This window comes from Cyprinus carpio, chromosome B14 (genome assembly GCF_018340385.1).
Source record: "Cyprinus carpio isolate SPL01 chromosome B14, ASM1834038v1, whole genome shotgun sequence".
Lineage (NCBI taxonomy): Eukaryota > Metazoa > Chordata > Actinopteri > Cypriniformes > Cyprinidae > Cyprinus > Cyprinus carpio.
The window spans coordinates 13,593,355-13,610,102 of record NC_056610.1 but is presented as its reverse complement, the minus strand read 5'-3'; the positions used below and the strand labels follow the sequence as shown (position 1 = coordinate 13,610,102).

The window sequence follows — 16,748 nt, the reverse complement described above, 5'->3', positions numbered from 1 at the left end:
TAATTGGCCCAGTTCTTTCTCTGAGAAACCTTCAGGCCAAGATGTAAAATAATGAGAAGAGTACAAGCATTTTTTAAGCCTTTTTTAAAGAATTTGTATGGGTAATTTACTTAATTAAACAGTTGTAAAAGTTTGTCCTAAGAGCAGAATTATTCAACATGCCAGTTACATATTCAACTTTTTAAAAGTGATTCAACATGCCGTTTACTTTTTAAAGATTTTTTAATTGTTATGTTTTATATATATATATATAGCTTCAGCATTTAAATATAAAAAGGTCTGTAAAAGCACAAGAAAATGTATAAGAGGAATGTAAAACTGTGAAACTTTTTTTTTGCGACATATACAGTTTATTTCTGTTTTTGATATTTTCTTCTGCTTTTTACATAATGATGGAGTCTTTGACATCTTTAGGTAGGGGTGTAAAGTATTCTTACAACAAGTCAAAATCTCACAAATAAAAATATATATCATCTTGACCTGATCTGATAAAGTTTCAGCACAAGCTTGCATACTGGTGAAAAGAAATATAATTCACAAGCACAAAATTAACATCTGTTTGTATGTAATATATGGAGCATCCCTGAATTGGTCTCAACAAATGATACAATAGTGTGACTGTGATATAGGTATATGTAAGAACATCAACGTCTTATGTCTGTCTGGCTTTGTTCACACTTAACTCCGATTCACTTCTCTGGGCTCATTTTTTACTATATCCACATCACCACCATAGGTTCCACATTTTTTACTTAAAATTATTAGACATTTTTAAAATAAAATACACACTGTAGCCAATGTACATTTCAGACTGGTGCCAACTGATTTATTTTTTGCTAATTTGCCCATAATAAAGTATGTGCCTATCGTTTGTATCTTTCATTGAGCATATTTGGAGAAAAACATGTTCAGAAGCATAGATTTGTGCAAATGATAATTTGCCTAACTCTCTATGATTTTTAGATCACCCAAACATGAAATTTCTATCATCATTCACTCATCTCTCCTTTTCTTTTTCATGCTGCTTATTTTCCATTCAATGAAAGGGGATGGGGACAAGAAGCAGTCAAGCTTCCAAAATAGAAAAAACAGAACCATAAAAGTACCATAAAAATCTTAATGAACCATGTTTGAAATTCTTGGAATGTGAATGATATTAAAGATTTATGATTTATTTGTGATACTGTCTGTGAAAAACTACTTTTTTTCTTTTTTTTTTTTTTTTTTGGCACAATACCACATGGCTTCAGAAGACTTTGGAAGATGATTTGTATGATGCTTTATTGACATCTGTGGAGATTCATAGCTTCTGACTACCATTCACTTATGTAATATGGAAAATGAAAAAAAAAAAATGGCCGAATCTCTGTTTTTGGGGTTTGGATTAAAATTTTTGGCTGAAGTAGTCCGTTAGAATGATAAATCATTTTGAATTAGAAGATCCTTCAGTGAAACCTCCTAAAGGGCCATTGTTGAGATTCATAGCAACTGTGCAAACACTTGCTAGTGGTTTTATTCTACACAGATCAGTTTGCCATGTAATTAAAAGAGGGGAAAGCATTAGTTCACAGCAATATTTTGGCCATTTTCCAGTTCTTGACCCAAGCACCAAAATAAAGTCTAGATTCAGAAGTTGCATTTGGCAGCTGTATCTCTATGAGAGAAACTGGACAGGGTTCAAATCCCCTGTGCTCTTTTCATCCGTCTCAAAAAGTTTCGCTTCTCCTCAAGCAGTTCCTGGATGCGCTTATTCCGTGTTTTCTCACGCAGAAACACACGTCCTCTCCTGGGGATGATGTTATTCACTGGAAACTCATTGTCCAATGGGATTATTCGATACGGTATATCAATAGCATTGCTCTCACTCACTTCTCCCACTTTATTTGGCCATCCGCTCGTCTTCTCTGTGCCAGATGCTGTTGTACTGGACAGTGGTGTACTGGAAGTTGCAGATATAGAGGTTGGTACCAGGGGAGCAGGTTCTTCAGTGGTTGTTAGCACCTCTACTATAGATGTCACAGGGATGCTGACATCCATATTGACTGAGGTTGTCAATTCCCTTTCATTCACACCACTTACTGTTGTTGACTGCAATATCGCACTGCTGTCCACATCTGGTGCACCACTACTCCCATCAAACTCTTTAAACTGGACAGTGGTGCTGGGAATGAGAGTGCCATTATTCAGATCACTGAAAATGACTGGGAAAACAGTGCTAAAAGGTAATTCGGTGCTGTTTGCCACATCATCTGTAGGTGCATATGTGATACTTGTTGCTGCAGAAACAATGCTAACAGGTAACTCAGTCACATTCACTACGTCATTTCCAGGTGCAGATGTGATCCTACTAGGTGTAGTAATGGCAAAGGATGTGCTCTGTTCTGGAGTAGCATGCTTATAGATAGGAGTTGTAGTATATGGATAAAAGGCCGTTGTCGAATATCCGAGAGTATCAGTTGACGTTGCTAAAATTGTATATAACCATGGTGTGCTTTCAGATATGGCACTTTTCCCTTCTGTAAATGGCAAAAAGGCTGCTGTGGAGGTCCACACAGTGGTGGACTCTGTGTGTGGGGGACTTTGGGTTGTGGTGGATAGTCCTTTGGTGGTGATTTTCGATTTTGATGGTGGCTTACTTGTAGTCACAGTGGTTTTTGTGATATTGACAACTTTGCAGGACTTGCAGCATATGCGCTGGAAGCCCGGCAGAGAGCAATACTTCTGCAGCACCTCCATGCGACAGAATGTAGAACGGTCACCATGACAACGTTCTGCAAAACAAGAGAGGGACCTGTTAAGACATATGTATGTATAGTGAAATCAAACTGAAGTCAAATTTATGATTTAACATCCCCGCAACAAGCAAAATACATTTGTTGACATGATGAAAACTAAATGTAAAGGTCAGATCAAGTAGAAAAAGCTTCTTAGGATCTATGATGAGGAGTTTAATGAGGATAAGTGCAGATAACTACAGTAGATACATATATTCCAAGCTTTTCATGCTTTTCACAAGTTTGAGTAAGAAATGAGCAGAAATGGGGAAAAAAAATTAAAGAGAAGCATTAGTTGAAGCAAAGGAAGAAACAGAGTTATGAACTGACCATTAAGCAACTCTGCAAAGACCGGCATATTGATGCATACTAGAGGACTAAACATTAGGATTTTAGGATGAATCGGTTAACATGCAGTTTTCTTTTAATAATGATAATAATTAATAATCTTCCTTGTGAATGTGGTCATTAATAGACTATGAATGTGCTCATTTGTCCTTCTGAAAATGGATTATATTTATTTATATAATCATTAGCCAAAACATTTAGCAAGATCCTCCAAAAATTAGTGATCGTCAAAGGGTTTTTAAGTGGCTGACAGCTGAGAGCAGGGTATATATCTGTATATATCAATATGATGAAGATATATACAAAAACAGCTTAGGAGACCTTCACAAAACTGCAAAAACAACTGTTTTACACAACTTTAACAGAAAATTTGTTAAAATTTAAAACAAATTGTTCATTGCACTACAAAAACCCATTATTCTGTGAAGACATGGTAAATATCAGTGTTTTTGCTTTACCCAGATTCACTACGGTAAGCCTTATATTTGTAGCACAACTGACATAAGAATAAAACAACTGTAAACTAACCTGCGATTCCACCACAGATGGCGAAAGAGAAACAGACAGAAAGCAGGGAGACAACACAGACAGGAAAAAGCCATTCGATTTTTTTTTTGTTTTGTTTTGTTTTTCCATTTTTATAACACTTTTTTATTCCTACTTTTGCAGTTAATCATGACAGAAACTGAAACAATGAAATGCACTCCCACCCCCATTTAAACATACAGATAGAGTTGTCTTCTTCAGAAAAATAAATAATCAACTGTATTGAAAGGTACAAGTTCACAGTAACTTTGGTTAAACACTTCATTACTTTGAGAACAATTAATCCATTGGTAATTCAGATGAACAGGTAAATAAATAAATAGGTCATTGGTTAAATAAAATACAGGATTTCCATGATGATGTAAAAACTGGCATGGCACATACAAGTGTCATATATTAAACATTTACTAAACATTAATAAAGTTTCCGTGATAAATCAAAGTGCATATAGACGCAGTGCACGTAAGTCCATCTGAATGTTCCCCAGACATTTTTCCCCACAACGGCCAGCCAAGACGCAGTTAGGCCAGTGAAGTAACATGACAGTTACTCATAGTATATAATATTAGCATTTTTTCTTATAAGTAAGGAGATAACAGTCATAAATGTTATTAAATACAGTAAACACCAATGTTTATTTACAGTATCTCACTGCAAGGTCTGGCTTTTCCTAGTGTTTTCTCCACGGCTTTGAGCATGAAAATTCGGATAGCTCGCTACATAGTCACAACAGAAATGTGTTTCACGATACAATGACACGTCTGAAGTGATAAAGAGATGCCGAGTGTAGGTTTTCACTAAAACGCTCTCTGTATCCAATGAGTTAGCCACTGTTTTCAAATGTGTGATGATTGGTTGATCGGTTGGTTCTATTTCAGGTTTTGTTTGAAGCTGCCTCTGGTTTCTGTGTGTTAAGCCATCACTTTCACAGATAAATGCCGATACATTCAAACATAGTGTAAGGCATTGTTCTTACGCTATATGTACCCTTCCCCCACCCCATCCCGAAAAGAGTGCGCTCGGATGTGGATGAAAGTTCATGAGGTATATTTATGTGTCGTCTTTTGTATGGCCACTGGTAACCATTGTTAAAAACGTATGCTGGCAGATGTACACGCATGCACACGCGTGTCGGAAACCCTCGCACATACGAAGGCATGACGAAAACGCATGTCACTCATCACCACGTGGAGATATTTAATGTGCATGAATCTCTCTCGTTCAGGATGAATCCGATAAAATGAAACCTCTTCTCTTGAAAAAATAAAAATAAAAATGGAGAGGCAACTGGCTGAGCGAGTCCTGCATAATATAGGTCTTCCCCTTCCCCCGAAACACTTAACTTCTGTTATTAAATAGCAATAGTTCTGTATTTATGTAAAATCAATAAAAAAATACACGTAACAGTCAAGAATTAAAGCGATCAATAGCAGTCAAAATGTTAGGCTAATAAGCTACAGCTTATTCATGGTAAAACAAATTATTAATATTTCATATTATTGGTACCCATATAGATTTATATTCATATATAAATACAAATATATTTATATGTTTGTTTAAAGTCTGCAAGCACAAATAAGCTGCATTTATTGAATTTGTTAACAGTCAAAGAGAGGATGGAGGATGAGGTGGTTGTGGCATTTCGAACGTGTGTAGTAAAGCGACCCTGTTTAGCAAGTTCCACCTCATGGCCATCAACACGTACGATGGCGGTTCAACAGTACGTCCCATGTTAACATCTAAACTTGTTAGTTTGAGTGTTTGTTTTTGTCCCATCAGTTTTCCAGAATGAACTAGGATGTGGAATGAGCAGTTAGCAAAGATTTCCTCATTGTGACAAGTTCACATTCACAATAAAGCTTTAGTTTTTTTTTTTTTTTGTCTTTTTTAATCTTTTAGCCACTTTTCATGTTTATTTTTTCCCCTTCACACCTGCAGCTCAGGCGGCGCCTCTGTAAAACGGCGTCCGCCTTGAGAGCGTGAGCCATATGGAAACAGCTTGCAGAGGGCAGTGATTCAAACAAATGCGTCGCCCCTTCGGAAACCTCAGCGCAATCATTAGCTCCGCAAGCTGCCCGTACAATAACAAAGCCCCTCCTTTAACGAACATCCCCCGAATTTTTTACATGTTTTGTCAACAATTTCTTACTGGCCAGCGTTCACAACACAGAGCTCCACAAAGGAGAGAGAGAGATAGAGCGAGAGACAGAGAGAGAGAGAAACAGAGAAACCTCCCCCTATCGGAACGCCCCATAAAAGAGGACCACCACCCAGGAAAAAGAAGCGTGCAAGCCTCGGAAGAGGGAGGCAGTCAGGGGAGTTTGCCTTGTAAAGCCAGGCAGAGAGACAGAGGGAAGGTCCAGCTGAGAGAGGTGAGACAGCGGAGCGCCACAACGTGGCTGGAGAGAGACGCTTTACTTGACATCCTTTGCACGGGGTATTTGGGGTCGTGACGCGACAACCACTGTATCAGGAAGTTGCCGTGCGTGTTGAAGTCAGAAGTGCTCCCTGTCGCATGTGGTAGAGGGATTGGGAAGGAGAAAGCCAAGGAGACAGAGAATGCGAGAGAAAGAAAGAAAAATCCCATCAACTATATTAGTGTGTTCATTCATGTTAAGAATTAGTCTGTTATTTCTGCAAAAACTAGTAGGCTACAGATAATACAACTTTCATTAATAACATTAATAAGCTTGCTGGACAGATCATTAGTATGTGTACATTCAAATAATCCCAATTCACCACCAATACTTCATATATGAATACTTGGCTTCATATATTTTGGTCTTCATCAACATGAAATGAAAATCGATATCACGACTTCTAATCAGCACTTGGAAGATGAAATAGAAATCTAGCATAGCATATTATTGTTTATTATTTGTTAATCTAGTTAATGTTAGAAAGTTCTAGTTCATTGTTGGGGTCAGGGTAAGGGTGTTTTTTAAGAATTGAACACCTTTATTCAGCAAAATGCATTAAATTGATCAAAACTGGCAGTGAAGTCATTTATGATGCTACAAAAAATAGCCTACTGAATAAATATTAAGCAGAACAGCAACCTCATCAACCAAGAAATGTTTCATGAGCACCAAATCAGCATATTGGAATGATTTCTGAAGAATCATGAGACACTGAAGACTGAAGTAATGGCTGCTGAAAATTCAGCATTGCATCACAGGAATAAATTACTCCATAATTACAATAATAATTTCAATTTCAATATATTTAAATTCTAATAAAACTCTACAATAGTACTGTTTTTATTGTATTTTTGATCAATTAAATGCAGCTTGGGTGAGTATAATATACTTCTTTCAAAAACATTTAAAATGTTTATATCTAATCTTATATCTTAAATCTTATATTAGATTTAAGATATAAGATTAGATATAAACAATTAAAAATTTTATATCTAATCTTATATCTTAAATCTTATATCTAATACATGATGTAAAATATTGTTCATTCATGTGAGATAATATACACATCCTTATTTTAAAGTGTAACCAGTTATATACACCCTCATCTTGGAGAGATCCATTATGCATTACTTTTAACCCTTTCCCACCAACCATCTGACTCCATTTTGGTATGTTACGACCACTTCGAACAATTCAACCGATTCTCAAAGGCTCTCAAGTCCTGCCCTATATTTTTTCTATTCTAATATCTTGAAGTATATCAATTAAAAATAGGCTGCAAACGGCACTTCATGTTGACTTAAATTTTGAATGTACTGATCTGTTAGACATTTCAGGTTGTTATTTTAGACTTTAGAAAGTTTCTGAAAATGTGAGCACATAATCATATACGCACTTGGGCAGGGATCCATTCTGCAGGGTCTCAGTGCAGCAGGTTTGGAATCCAGACAGAGTCCGATAGTGTTGTCACGGGTATGACAAAGCACCTGCCTCTCCTGCGTACCGTTACCACATGTCACTGAACACTACAACAGCACACACACACAAACAAACATTCATTATTTTCATGTTAAAGAATATCAAACTAATCCAGCACTCAGACCTGTACTGATGGAAACACAGCATGTCAGCGGGCAGTACCTGTGACCAGGGGCCCAGCCTCCACTCAGCAGGGCACAGGTTGCGATTGCATTCTCTGCGGGACTCTGGGCGCTCGTCACTGCAGTAACGGCTGCGAATGGATTTGAACTTGCCATCGCCCAGAGGTTGGACGCAGCTTACGAAACGTGTCTGAGTTCCCGTCTTCCCACAAGACTTACTGCATTCGACCCACTCTCCAGCCACCCAGCTAAACACAGAAGCAAACACAGAAAAGTTTAAACAGGTGCCAAAGCGTCATGTGTGATGCAAAGTACAACAGTGTCACAGGGACATCTGCTAGAGACAGACTACAGATGCGGAAAACCAGGCCACAGTGCTAGGGAAGTGTTTTTATGTATTAATGTGTATTAAATCTATCAACTACGCGTCATGTGTGATATATATATATATATATATATATATATATATATATTTTTTTTTTTTTTTTTTTTTTATATATAAGTTAACAAAAGACATATTAAGTGTCGTTGTAATGTTTACTATAGTAACGTTTTAATAAAAAAGTAAAAAATAAAGAATCACTTGGTGTGTCTTGCCGCCAAAACTGTAAATGTGAATTAAAAATACTAATAATTTCCTTCTAACTCATTTGGCACACACACTCACATGGGCTGAGCACACTCTCTCAAGTAACAGTCTCTAAAGAGGGGCGGAGGCTGCTTGATTTTCTCACAGAATCTGCGATGGACCATCCTCATCTCTGCATTCTTGCGGCAGCCGTAACGCGTCATCTGAATACCTATCCATAAGAAGGTAGTGAATGAAATACTCATGAACGTGAATAGAGAAATACAAATAAATACAATAATCAAGAATAATGTTGTCAGAGCTCAATCAAGTTCAATCAAGTACTTCCACTTCTTTCATTCAAAAGTAAAGCCACGTTGTGTTTTATAGACTCTTTACTAAGTATTACCCCCGATTTTAGTCACTGTTAAGAGCTTGATAATATGGTGGACAGCAACAGTTGCTGAGGCAAGATTGGTCAGTAATGTTTTAAGGCAGGACTTAGCAAATGATCAGTCATAGTAGACACTTGGCTGTCTCTTAAACTGCTCTCAAATAAATGATTGTGGTTATAGTTAACTACCTCCTCCACAGGTCTTGGAACAGGGTGTCCATCTCTTCACCATCCAGGAATATGGCACAGCATTATCAGGGACCATGTTATTCTCATTGGTACCATCACTCAGTCTGTCATAGTCAGTGATGTATTTGATCGACACCTTCACCTTGGCAGATCCATGCATTCGGATCTAGTAAACAATTACACAATTAAAGACAACCAATTAAGACAAGTTGTGTATTCACTGATGTATTTGTGTGGATTCCTGCAGGAGATTACCATGACAACCACGTCGTTTTTCAAGGGTCCGCTGGTTTGAATGGTGTCCTTGTTGTTTTTATTTTCATACTCCCATTCCAGTCCTTTTTCAATAACTGAGCGTGTCTCTGGATAGTCTTCATGGGCGTTGAGAAAGAAATCACCTGATGCTTTATTCCTGACAGCTAATGAGAATGGAAAAAATGGAGAGAGAGAGAGCTGTAATCAAATGGACATAGTGCTTAATGTATGCAAACCTACAGGAAATGATTAGGCTTTACCTAAAATGTGAGTAGTCCCATTAAGTTCCTGGATGAAGAGATGCCTCGCCCCTCTGGGAACTTCCAGCACTTTGATGACACCTACACCAAAAAATTTCCAAATCACTATTACTTTACTTCAATACTTTAATAAACATAAAAATGTGATTCAAGAAACAAAGCTTTTCCTAATTAATACTATTAAACATGGACGGTCTATATGTGTTAATTTATTAAATTGTAAAGCTTGTTTTGTTTTTGTTATATGGAGATAATCAGGCCAGTATTAGATTAGTAACTACAAATCTTGCTTTTGTTATAAATATGTGTTTTTAAAGATTTTAAAAATGTAAACATTGAAACAGATATAACACAACAAAGCTTTGTTTTCTGAAATCACATGACTCATGGCAGTTTGATACAAGTTTCACAAAGCAGTGTTTCGAAAACATCCATCACTACTTTTCAGTATTAAATTAATAGTATCTGAAACCAACATTTGCTTCATGTATTTTTTTCACTGATCTTGCAAGTTGCACTGTGTTATGGGATTTCCTTTGCAAAGAATTTGTATGAAAGAAAGTATCTTATGAGGCTTATAATTATGCCTATGTTTGGAAGAGCCATTGTGTCTGGACTGGTACTGTGATGCCTTAAAATGCTGCCTCCGCTAGGTTTTGGAAGAGAGCCTACATGTGTGCTGCGGAGACGTACCGTATTTTTCTACAAAGGTGAAGTTAAACTTGTGAGTCTTGCACTTGGTTCCATCTCCCCCGCAGATGCCACACTTATCTTCCTGTAGAGCTGATCCAACCACATTATCACAGCCCACTTTCTGAAGGGAGAGAGACATCATGAGCAACAGGCCACTAAACACAAACCTTTACAAATGGTACACACAGCTCTTCACCTCACAGTCTCCGGCCACACACACACTGAAGGGATCTTTGTAGGAACAGCGTGTTCCAGGTTCCACAGGAGTCTGCATGTTGACTACAGCTCGCGTCTTTTTGGATTGACAGTACAGTTTGCAGCGTTGCTTAGCTACGAAAAACAAGACAAGAGAGATCCCTGAGTTATGGATTGAGATCAAATGCACATTTATAAGTAATTAAATGCTCTTGAATTCTAAGAAACATATACAAACTGTAATTCTAAGAAAAAAATTAAGTAAAATAAAATAAATGTTGATCATATACCATTTAAATTTCCAAAAATATTCCACATCTAATACATCTTTGACAAACAGAGGATAGTTAGATAACATTATTCCATGGTTTATACAAAAAAAGGTCTCTTGATAGTCTTTACATGGTCTATAAAAGCATTGTACATTATATCATCCCAAACAGTTTCCCAGCTAATCCAAAAAAAGTCCAGCTCAATTTTTCATAAATCTACAAACACTATGACATCTGTTGAACATCCCAGTTATTTAAAACCATTTAATTTAATTCTGTGTGGAAAAGGAAAAATAAAACATTATCTCATCTGATCAAAGGTATCCAAGCCCATTTTATGAACCACAAACATTATTTTCTGAATTACTCTGCAGTTCAGTAGTAATTGACATGACAGTAAAAAAAAAGGCTCAAAAAGTCTCTTTATATGAGAATTACTTTGGATGTGCCTGTGTTGATCGTAAGACTAGGGCAGATGTCCACAGTGCTAATGACTCAGAAGGGATTTCGTGTTCTAAGTGATGTCATGAATATTGTAGAAGTACATGTGGAAAAAAGGGGGGTTTGAATGAAATCATATTTTCATGTGTACCCACTGTTTAAGTGAAAACATCTGTGTGGAGAGATGGATTACATCAGTCTGGTTACAGGTCTGGCTGACAAACTGAGCTAGATTGTGCAGGACAGGAGTGGTAAACGATCTAAAGTAATTTAAAATAATATAATTAAAATATATATTTAAGACTCAAACAACATTATATTAATTTAAATAAACTTTACAAATAAAAATATTTAAGATTTATTTTAAAAATTATTTACATTATTAAAAAAAGGGGAAAAAAAAAACATTTCATCTAGACCAACATTTTTTTTTTTTAAGGTGTCTTTTTTTTGTTGCAGAGGAAAAGCTGTTTCAACTCTGTGTGGTCCATGAAATCTGCCATATTACTTACGGTCGGGGTGTTCATATGGCAGCCAGTGGTGCCAGGTATTCTGGTACTCAAACTTGTTGTCCATCATGCTACATTGCTCGGCTCTGTAGTCGTGGTATGGGTCCTCACACTCATGAGTATTACAAATCTGGAACTGATAGCTTGGGCCGGAGCAAATACGTCCACCGTTAGCCGGACTGGAGGAGGTTAACGGAAGAAAATAAATGAGCTATATATGAAAAAATTAGACTGACCAACAGATAGATAGATACACACCGCGGATTGTCACAAGCTCGTGTGCGAAACTGTAGTCCCCTTCCACAGGGGTGAGAGCAGGCGCCAAACTCACTCCACATCCCCCAACTTCCGTCCTTTTTTATGATGTCTGGAGTCAGCTGCATACAGTGGCCTTTAAAACAGTGCTGAGAGAGGAAGAGAGCAACACATAAACACAGAGGAAGCAAGTGAGTCTCAGGATGGATCTGCATGAAAGGATGAGTGGTACCTTCCCATCACCGCATTTAGTGCCATCAATGGGCGGACCTTTTTTGGTCTTGCAGAAAAATGGGTTGTCTGGGTGAGCACACCAAAGTTGCTTACAGGGGTCAAAGGGGCGATACTGAGAAACAGAGGAAGAGAGAGAAGAAAAATCATTCTCAAACTCACACAATCAATGAGAGAAATCTGACAACAAGACACAGCTGGTCAGGGTAGGATCAAACTGAAGGACATCTGATGGGGTAAATATAGTAAACTGTGCATTACAAAGACAAAATGATGTACAAAAACCACTATTAAAACAGCCCTGTAAATTTCTAATAACTGAAAAAAAAATTACTTAATATAATATAATACATATGATACATTTTCAATCATGGGCAGGTTACATTTATGTAACAAAGCAATCTCATGCAGGCAAATCAAAGCAATGACGAAAACTCTTTAAGTTATGACAGCCTGTGACCAATAGCACAGTTAGACAACAAAATGCTGGGCAGTGTCGGGATATGGCCTCAATTAAGGTCAAACATTAAGCAAAATCTCTCTTTGTTTTCCTTCCTCTGAAAGGCGTAAAGTAGACAAGAGCAGAATCTCTGGCTGTGGTACTAATGATGACACTACATTTAGCAAGATCCTAAACCCAACAAGCGTTTTAAACACATCAAGACACCAAGTGCAAAATAATGGCTCACAGTTTTCAGCAGTAGCCAGCTGGCTGCTATTGTTGTCTCAGTTTGAATATTGTTTGGAGTTTGCCAAGCTAAAGAGTGAAAAGATTACTAGGCCTAAATCTAGACTATTATTTAGCACCTGTAGAGATTTTTTAATGCTTCTGAGAACTGTATGGTTAAACATGTTCAAGTCAGCAATCTATTCATTGATATTTTTTCTAATGAATGTAGAAAACTCTCTGAAAAGTCACCAGACTGCAATGACCTGGTTAACTTGACATTGAAAGAATGTTCAAAAGAGGTTTGAGATCTACAGTATTGAGAGAATCTGTGGCATGCTTTCAATTACTCCAGAGAATAATTTTATCCTTCAGTTCGAAAAACAGAACAAAAACAGAGTTTACACTAGTGGCAAGGCATTCCACAGGGTTTAGAAGCAGAAATGTTCCACTCATGTTCTTGCTAAAGCACTTATATCAATTCTTCCATACAAAAATGTGCTACTTAAGCTGCAAAGGTGTCTAAATCAAGCATTAAGCAGTGGGACTACTGTTCTTGGTGGATTAACCTCTAGTTGTGCATTATCCTAATGCAATTCCTATGTGTGGAATTTGCTCTTTGGTTGAGTATTCATGTGCATGCATATGTGCATTTCTGTACATAATTTTTTTTTTTACATTTATTTTTAGAAACTGATGTACGAGCCAAAATTCTTAAATTTGTATTGCACTCAAGCACTCCTTTAAATTCTAGCGAAAGCCAATTACTGTGGGTTTAGTATCCTGCTGCATATGTGTCTGCAAAATGACAATGAGCTGAACACCAACCAATAACATGTAATGATAAGACCATCTGAATTGAATCAAGTTCAAACGAAAGAGGCCACGTTGCGACTGAGGAGAACACCTTACCTGGGCTCCTGATGGCCCCACCTTTTGCAGCTAAGGGAATGGTTTAACAAGACAGTGAAGTACAGTCCAAGCAGTGCTGTTCAGCTGGAATCTCATTTTGTGAGCAGAAATGATTCTTGAAATAATTTTTATCCAGTTTATCAAGGGATATCAAACTCATGACATCTGGTTTTGATTATCTGATCAATTTTATTCCCAACAGTGAACTGCAAACAGTATAATTCTCTTTAATAGACGATTGACATCATTTTGAAATTTGGTGTCCATCAAATTTTTTTTTTTTTTTGTCAATCTGGAATTTATTTTATATAAAAATCTATATAAAATAAAACCAGCTGATGTGCTATGGAGTAGTTTTAAAACCAGGGGCAGGACTCACAAAATAAAAAAGATTTCTTAAGATGAATTCCATGAAGTTCGTAAGAATACTTGGTTACACTTTATTTTAAGGTGTGTCCCTGTCACAGTGTAATTATATATTTAAGTACTGAGTAATATTATTTAACTACATGTACTTACAGTACTACATGGTTAGGGTAAGGACTAGGGTTTGGCTTAAGGTTACTTGCATGTAATAATGCATAATTTATTGCTATTATAATAGTAAGTACATGTTACATGAGTAACAAGGACAACAAGTGTTATCGAAAGATTCTTAAGAAGTTTGCAAATATATTCTTAAAAACATATTTTTTCTTATGAAGAAAATTACAGTCTTTATCTAAATACATTGCTGAAGACTCACTTCAAGGATTGCCTTACTCTAATAATCATAAGTGCGAACACTCGGCTTTGCATTTTTAATGCGCCATGTTTTTGAACAGTTACTTTTAAAGAAAATGTATCAAGCTAGAGCAATCCATTTCATTCATTTTTGTGCTGTTTTTGCACTCTCTTCTGAGCGAACGCTTCCAGTATGGGTGTCCGGTTTGCTACAGTAAATGCATCCTGTGTGTGGGTTTTCTACTTGTTCTACTCATTTGTCAGTTGTTTACATTATTAGTCATCACTGATCACTTCAGTAAACTTGTGCACAACCTTATTAATAGCCCTACTATGTACTGTATAATATGTAGCTAGTGTTGTTGTGGTTGTCAGTTGTTTACATTATTAGTCATCACTGATCATAATAGTCCTACTATTTAAATTACGTCGCTAGTGTTGTAATGCCTAAATATATCAAATAATTTGAAATATCCCCAAAAAATTCATTAAATCATTCTAACTATTTCTGAGTCTATCCTAACTTTAAGAAGTTATTTATGATGATTTTTAAGAAAATTATTTAGAGTTCTTGAAAGTTTTGTCTTAAGAACTATCTTATATTAATAGCCCTACTATGTACTGTATAATATGTAGCTAGTGTTGTTGTGAGAAATAAGATTGCGTTCTTAAGAAGAATTTTTGAGTGTGAGTTATGTTTGTATTTTTTTTTTTGAGTAATGTTTTATGAATCTAGCCCCATGTTCTCCTCTTGTTCACTAAAAGATTTGGTCACCCAAAAGTGAAAATGGTTTCATCGTTCACTCACTCTCATGTTAGCCTGTATTACTTTTTTTTCTGTAGAACATATGTTTTAAATGCTTTCAAACTTGCAAAATTATGAATATTTTGTTTGAAAAGATCTGACTCAAAAGAAGAATTTTTTTAATGAATTTATGCTGCTTCTTTGAAGAACATGCCAAAAAGAGCTAGAGTGGTGAATGGTAACTTAAATATAAGTCTGTTTAACTGTATAACTTACATTACTTCAGAAGACTTGGAATAAAGTGCACAAGTCATAGGGACCACTTTTATGATACTTTAATGGTGCTTTTGTCTCCTTTATAAAGCTTGAAAGCTCCTTCTTTTGTGCTCCACAGAAGAAAGTAAGTCATACGGGTTTGAACCAACATGAGCACGAGTAAAATAGTGACAGACTGAACATTTTTGGTGCACTATTCTGTTCCATTAAGCCTTTCCCCTTTGTCATGTACAGATATCAAAACTCAGTCATTTAAGACAAAATACTATGTTCCATTCATAATGCATTATTGGCATGTATAACACACATCATACTGGGTCACGGCAATCTACGGTGAACCCAATGACCACAAATGGTGATTGATATGGCAAGCTGATGGTTGTCAAGTAAGAATGCTTGTAGAATTATACATGCTCGTAGTGATTTTACAATCTCGTAATAATAATGCATTACTTGAATGAAAAAGTCTGTGCAGCAGTGAATTCAAGACTCACCGCTGTGCACATCATGTATCCAGCCCCGAAGTCAAAGCGACACTGTTCGTGCATGGAGTAATGCAGCCCGGGCAGGTGTGGAAGCTCCTCCCATTTGTGCTCAAACGGGTCGTCACGGAGACAATCATACGAACTTCAGAGGCAGAATGAGATGGTATATAATCCACAGTTGTATAAGTCAAGATTGTATGTGCATGTCTGTCTAGCACTCACTGCAGGTAGCGGCCCAGTTCCTGTTGACTGCAGCGGGACCAGTGGAAGCGGTGGAAAGCCGCCTGCACCAGTGGGGCCATGATGCTGCCCATCTGCACCTCATCTCCACAACGATTCCCCTGCCCATCATGCTCCATTCCCAACCTATAACGCACATGCATATATACAATTTACTTTTCCCCTGCCCATCATGCTCCATTCCCAACCTATAACGCGGAATTATGAGAATTTGAGAGTTTTGATAACGCACATGCATATATACAATTTATTTTTTAGTCATATAGGCTGTCACTTGTTCTGTTCCTGAATGAATTTGTTTTTGAACAAATCTACTGAGAAAATGACTCAATGTTTCACTCATAGTGGCCACGTCCAAAATCACATAATCTCTAAGAAGGTACTTTCTGATGCACACTTCAAAATCTTGATAAAATTAGTATGTCATCTGGGTTCTATGTTATCAATACTGTGAATCTGAACATACTACTCTTTTCACATTCTGTACTTATTTGCATCTACAGTAGGACGTATGCCATTTCAGATGCAGCTAGTCACTTATTTAATCAATTAATCCATGTTGAATAAATTGATTGTGAATAATTTGAAATGATTCGCTGATTTATTTATAACAAGACAATCACTTAACACCATCTACTGACTTCTCAATGTAACATGCAGAAAGAGTACACTGTAAAATCCCCACCACTTATACACTAATTAGCGACACAAACAGTGGAAAGTCAGCTGTTCGAATGATGCTCAACCAT

At 36.8% G+C, this 16,748-nt stretch overlaps 1 protein-coding gene across 3 annotated transcripts in view; it reads right to left on the bottom strand.

Moving 5' to 3' along the window:
* Nucleotides 1-327: 327 nt before the first annotated feature.
* LOC109102812 (A disintegrin and metalloproteinase with thrombospondin motifs 2-like) overlaps nucleotides 328-16,748 on the bottom strand; it is a 123,573-nt gene continuing 107,152 nt past the window's right edge. The window contains exons 8-23 of one of the 3 annotated variants that reach the window (XM_042738159.1): nucleotides 15,982-16,125; nucleotides 15,769-15,901; nucleotides 13,531-13,560; nucleotides 11,953-12,066; nucleotides 11,724-11,869; nucleotides 11,469-11,644; nucleotides 10,245-10,378; nucleotides 10,049-10,169; nucleotides 9,356-9,436; nucleotides 9,096-9,259; nucleotides 8,841-9,006; nucleotides 8,357-8,489; nucleotides 7,730-7,937; nucleotides 7,485-7,614; nucleotides 6,087-6,176; nucleotides 328-2,771 (exon numbers count right to left, since the gene is read on the bottom strand). In XM_042738159.1, coding sequence (XP_042594093.1) covers nucleotides 1,678-2,771; nucleotides 6,087-6,176; nucleotides 7,485-7,614; nucleotides 7,730-7,937; nucleotides 8,357-8,489; nucleotides 8,841-9,006; nucleotides 9,096-9,259; nucleotides 9,356-9,436; nucleotides 10,049-10,169; nucleotides 10,245-10,378; nucleotides 11,469-11,644; nucleotides 11,724-11,869; nucleotides 11,953-12,066; nucleotides 13,531-13,560; nucleotides 15,769-15,901; nucleotides 15,982-16,125 — 3,064 coding nt within the window. In that variant the 3' untranslated portion in view covers nucleotides 328-1,677. The remainder of the gene's footprint in view (nucleotides 2,772-6,086; nucleotides 6,177-7,484; nucleotides 7,615-7,729; nucleotides 7,938-8,356; nucleotides 8,490-8,840; nucleotides 9,007-9,095; nucleotides 9,260-9,355; nucleotides 9,437-10,048; nucleotides 10,170-10,244; nucleotides 10,379-11,468; nucleotides 11,645-11,723; nucleotides 11,870-11,952; nucleotides 12,067-13,530; nucleotides 13,561-15,768; nucleotides 15,902-15,981; nucleotides 16,126-16,748) is intronic. The other 2 variants (XM_042738161.1, XM_042738160.1) reach the window with 2 other exon arrangements.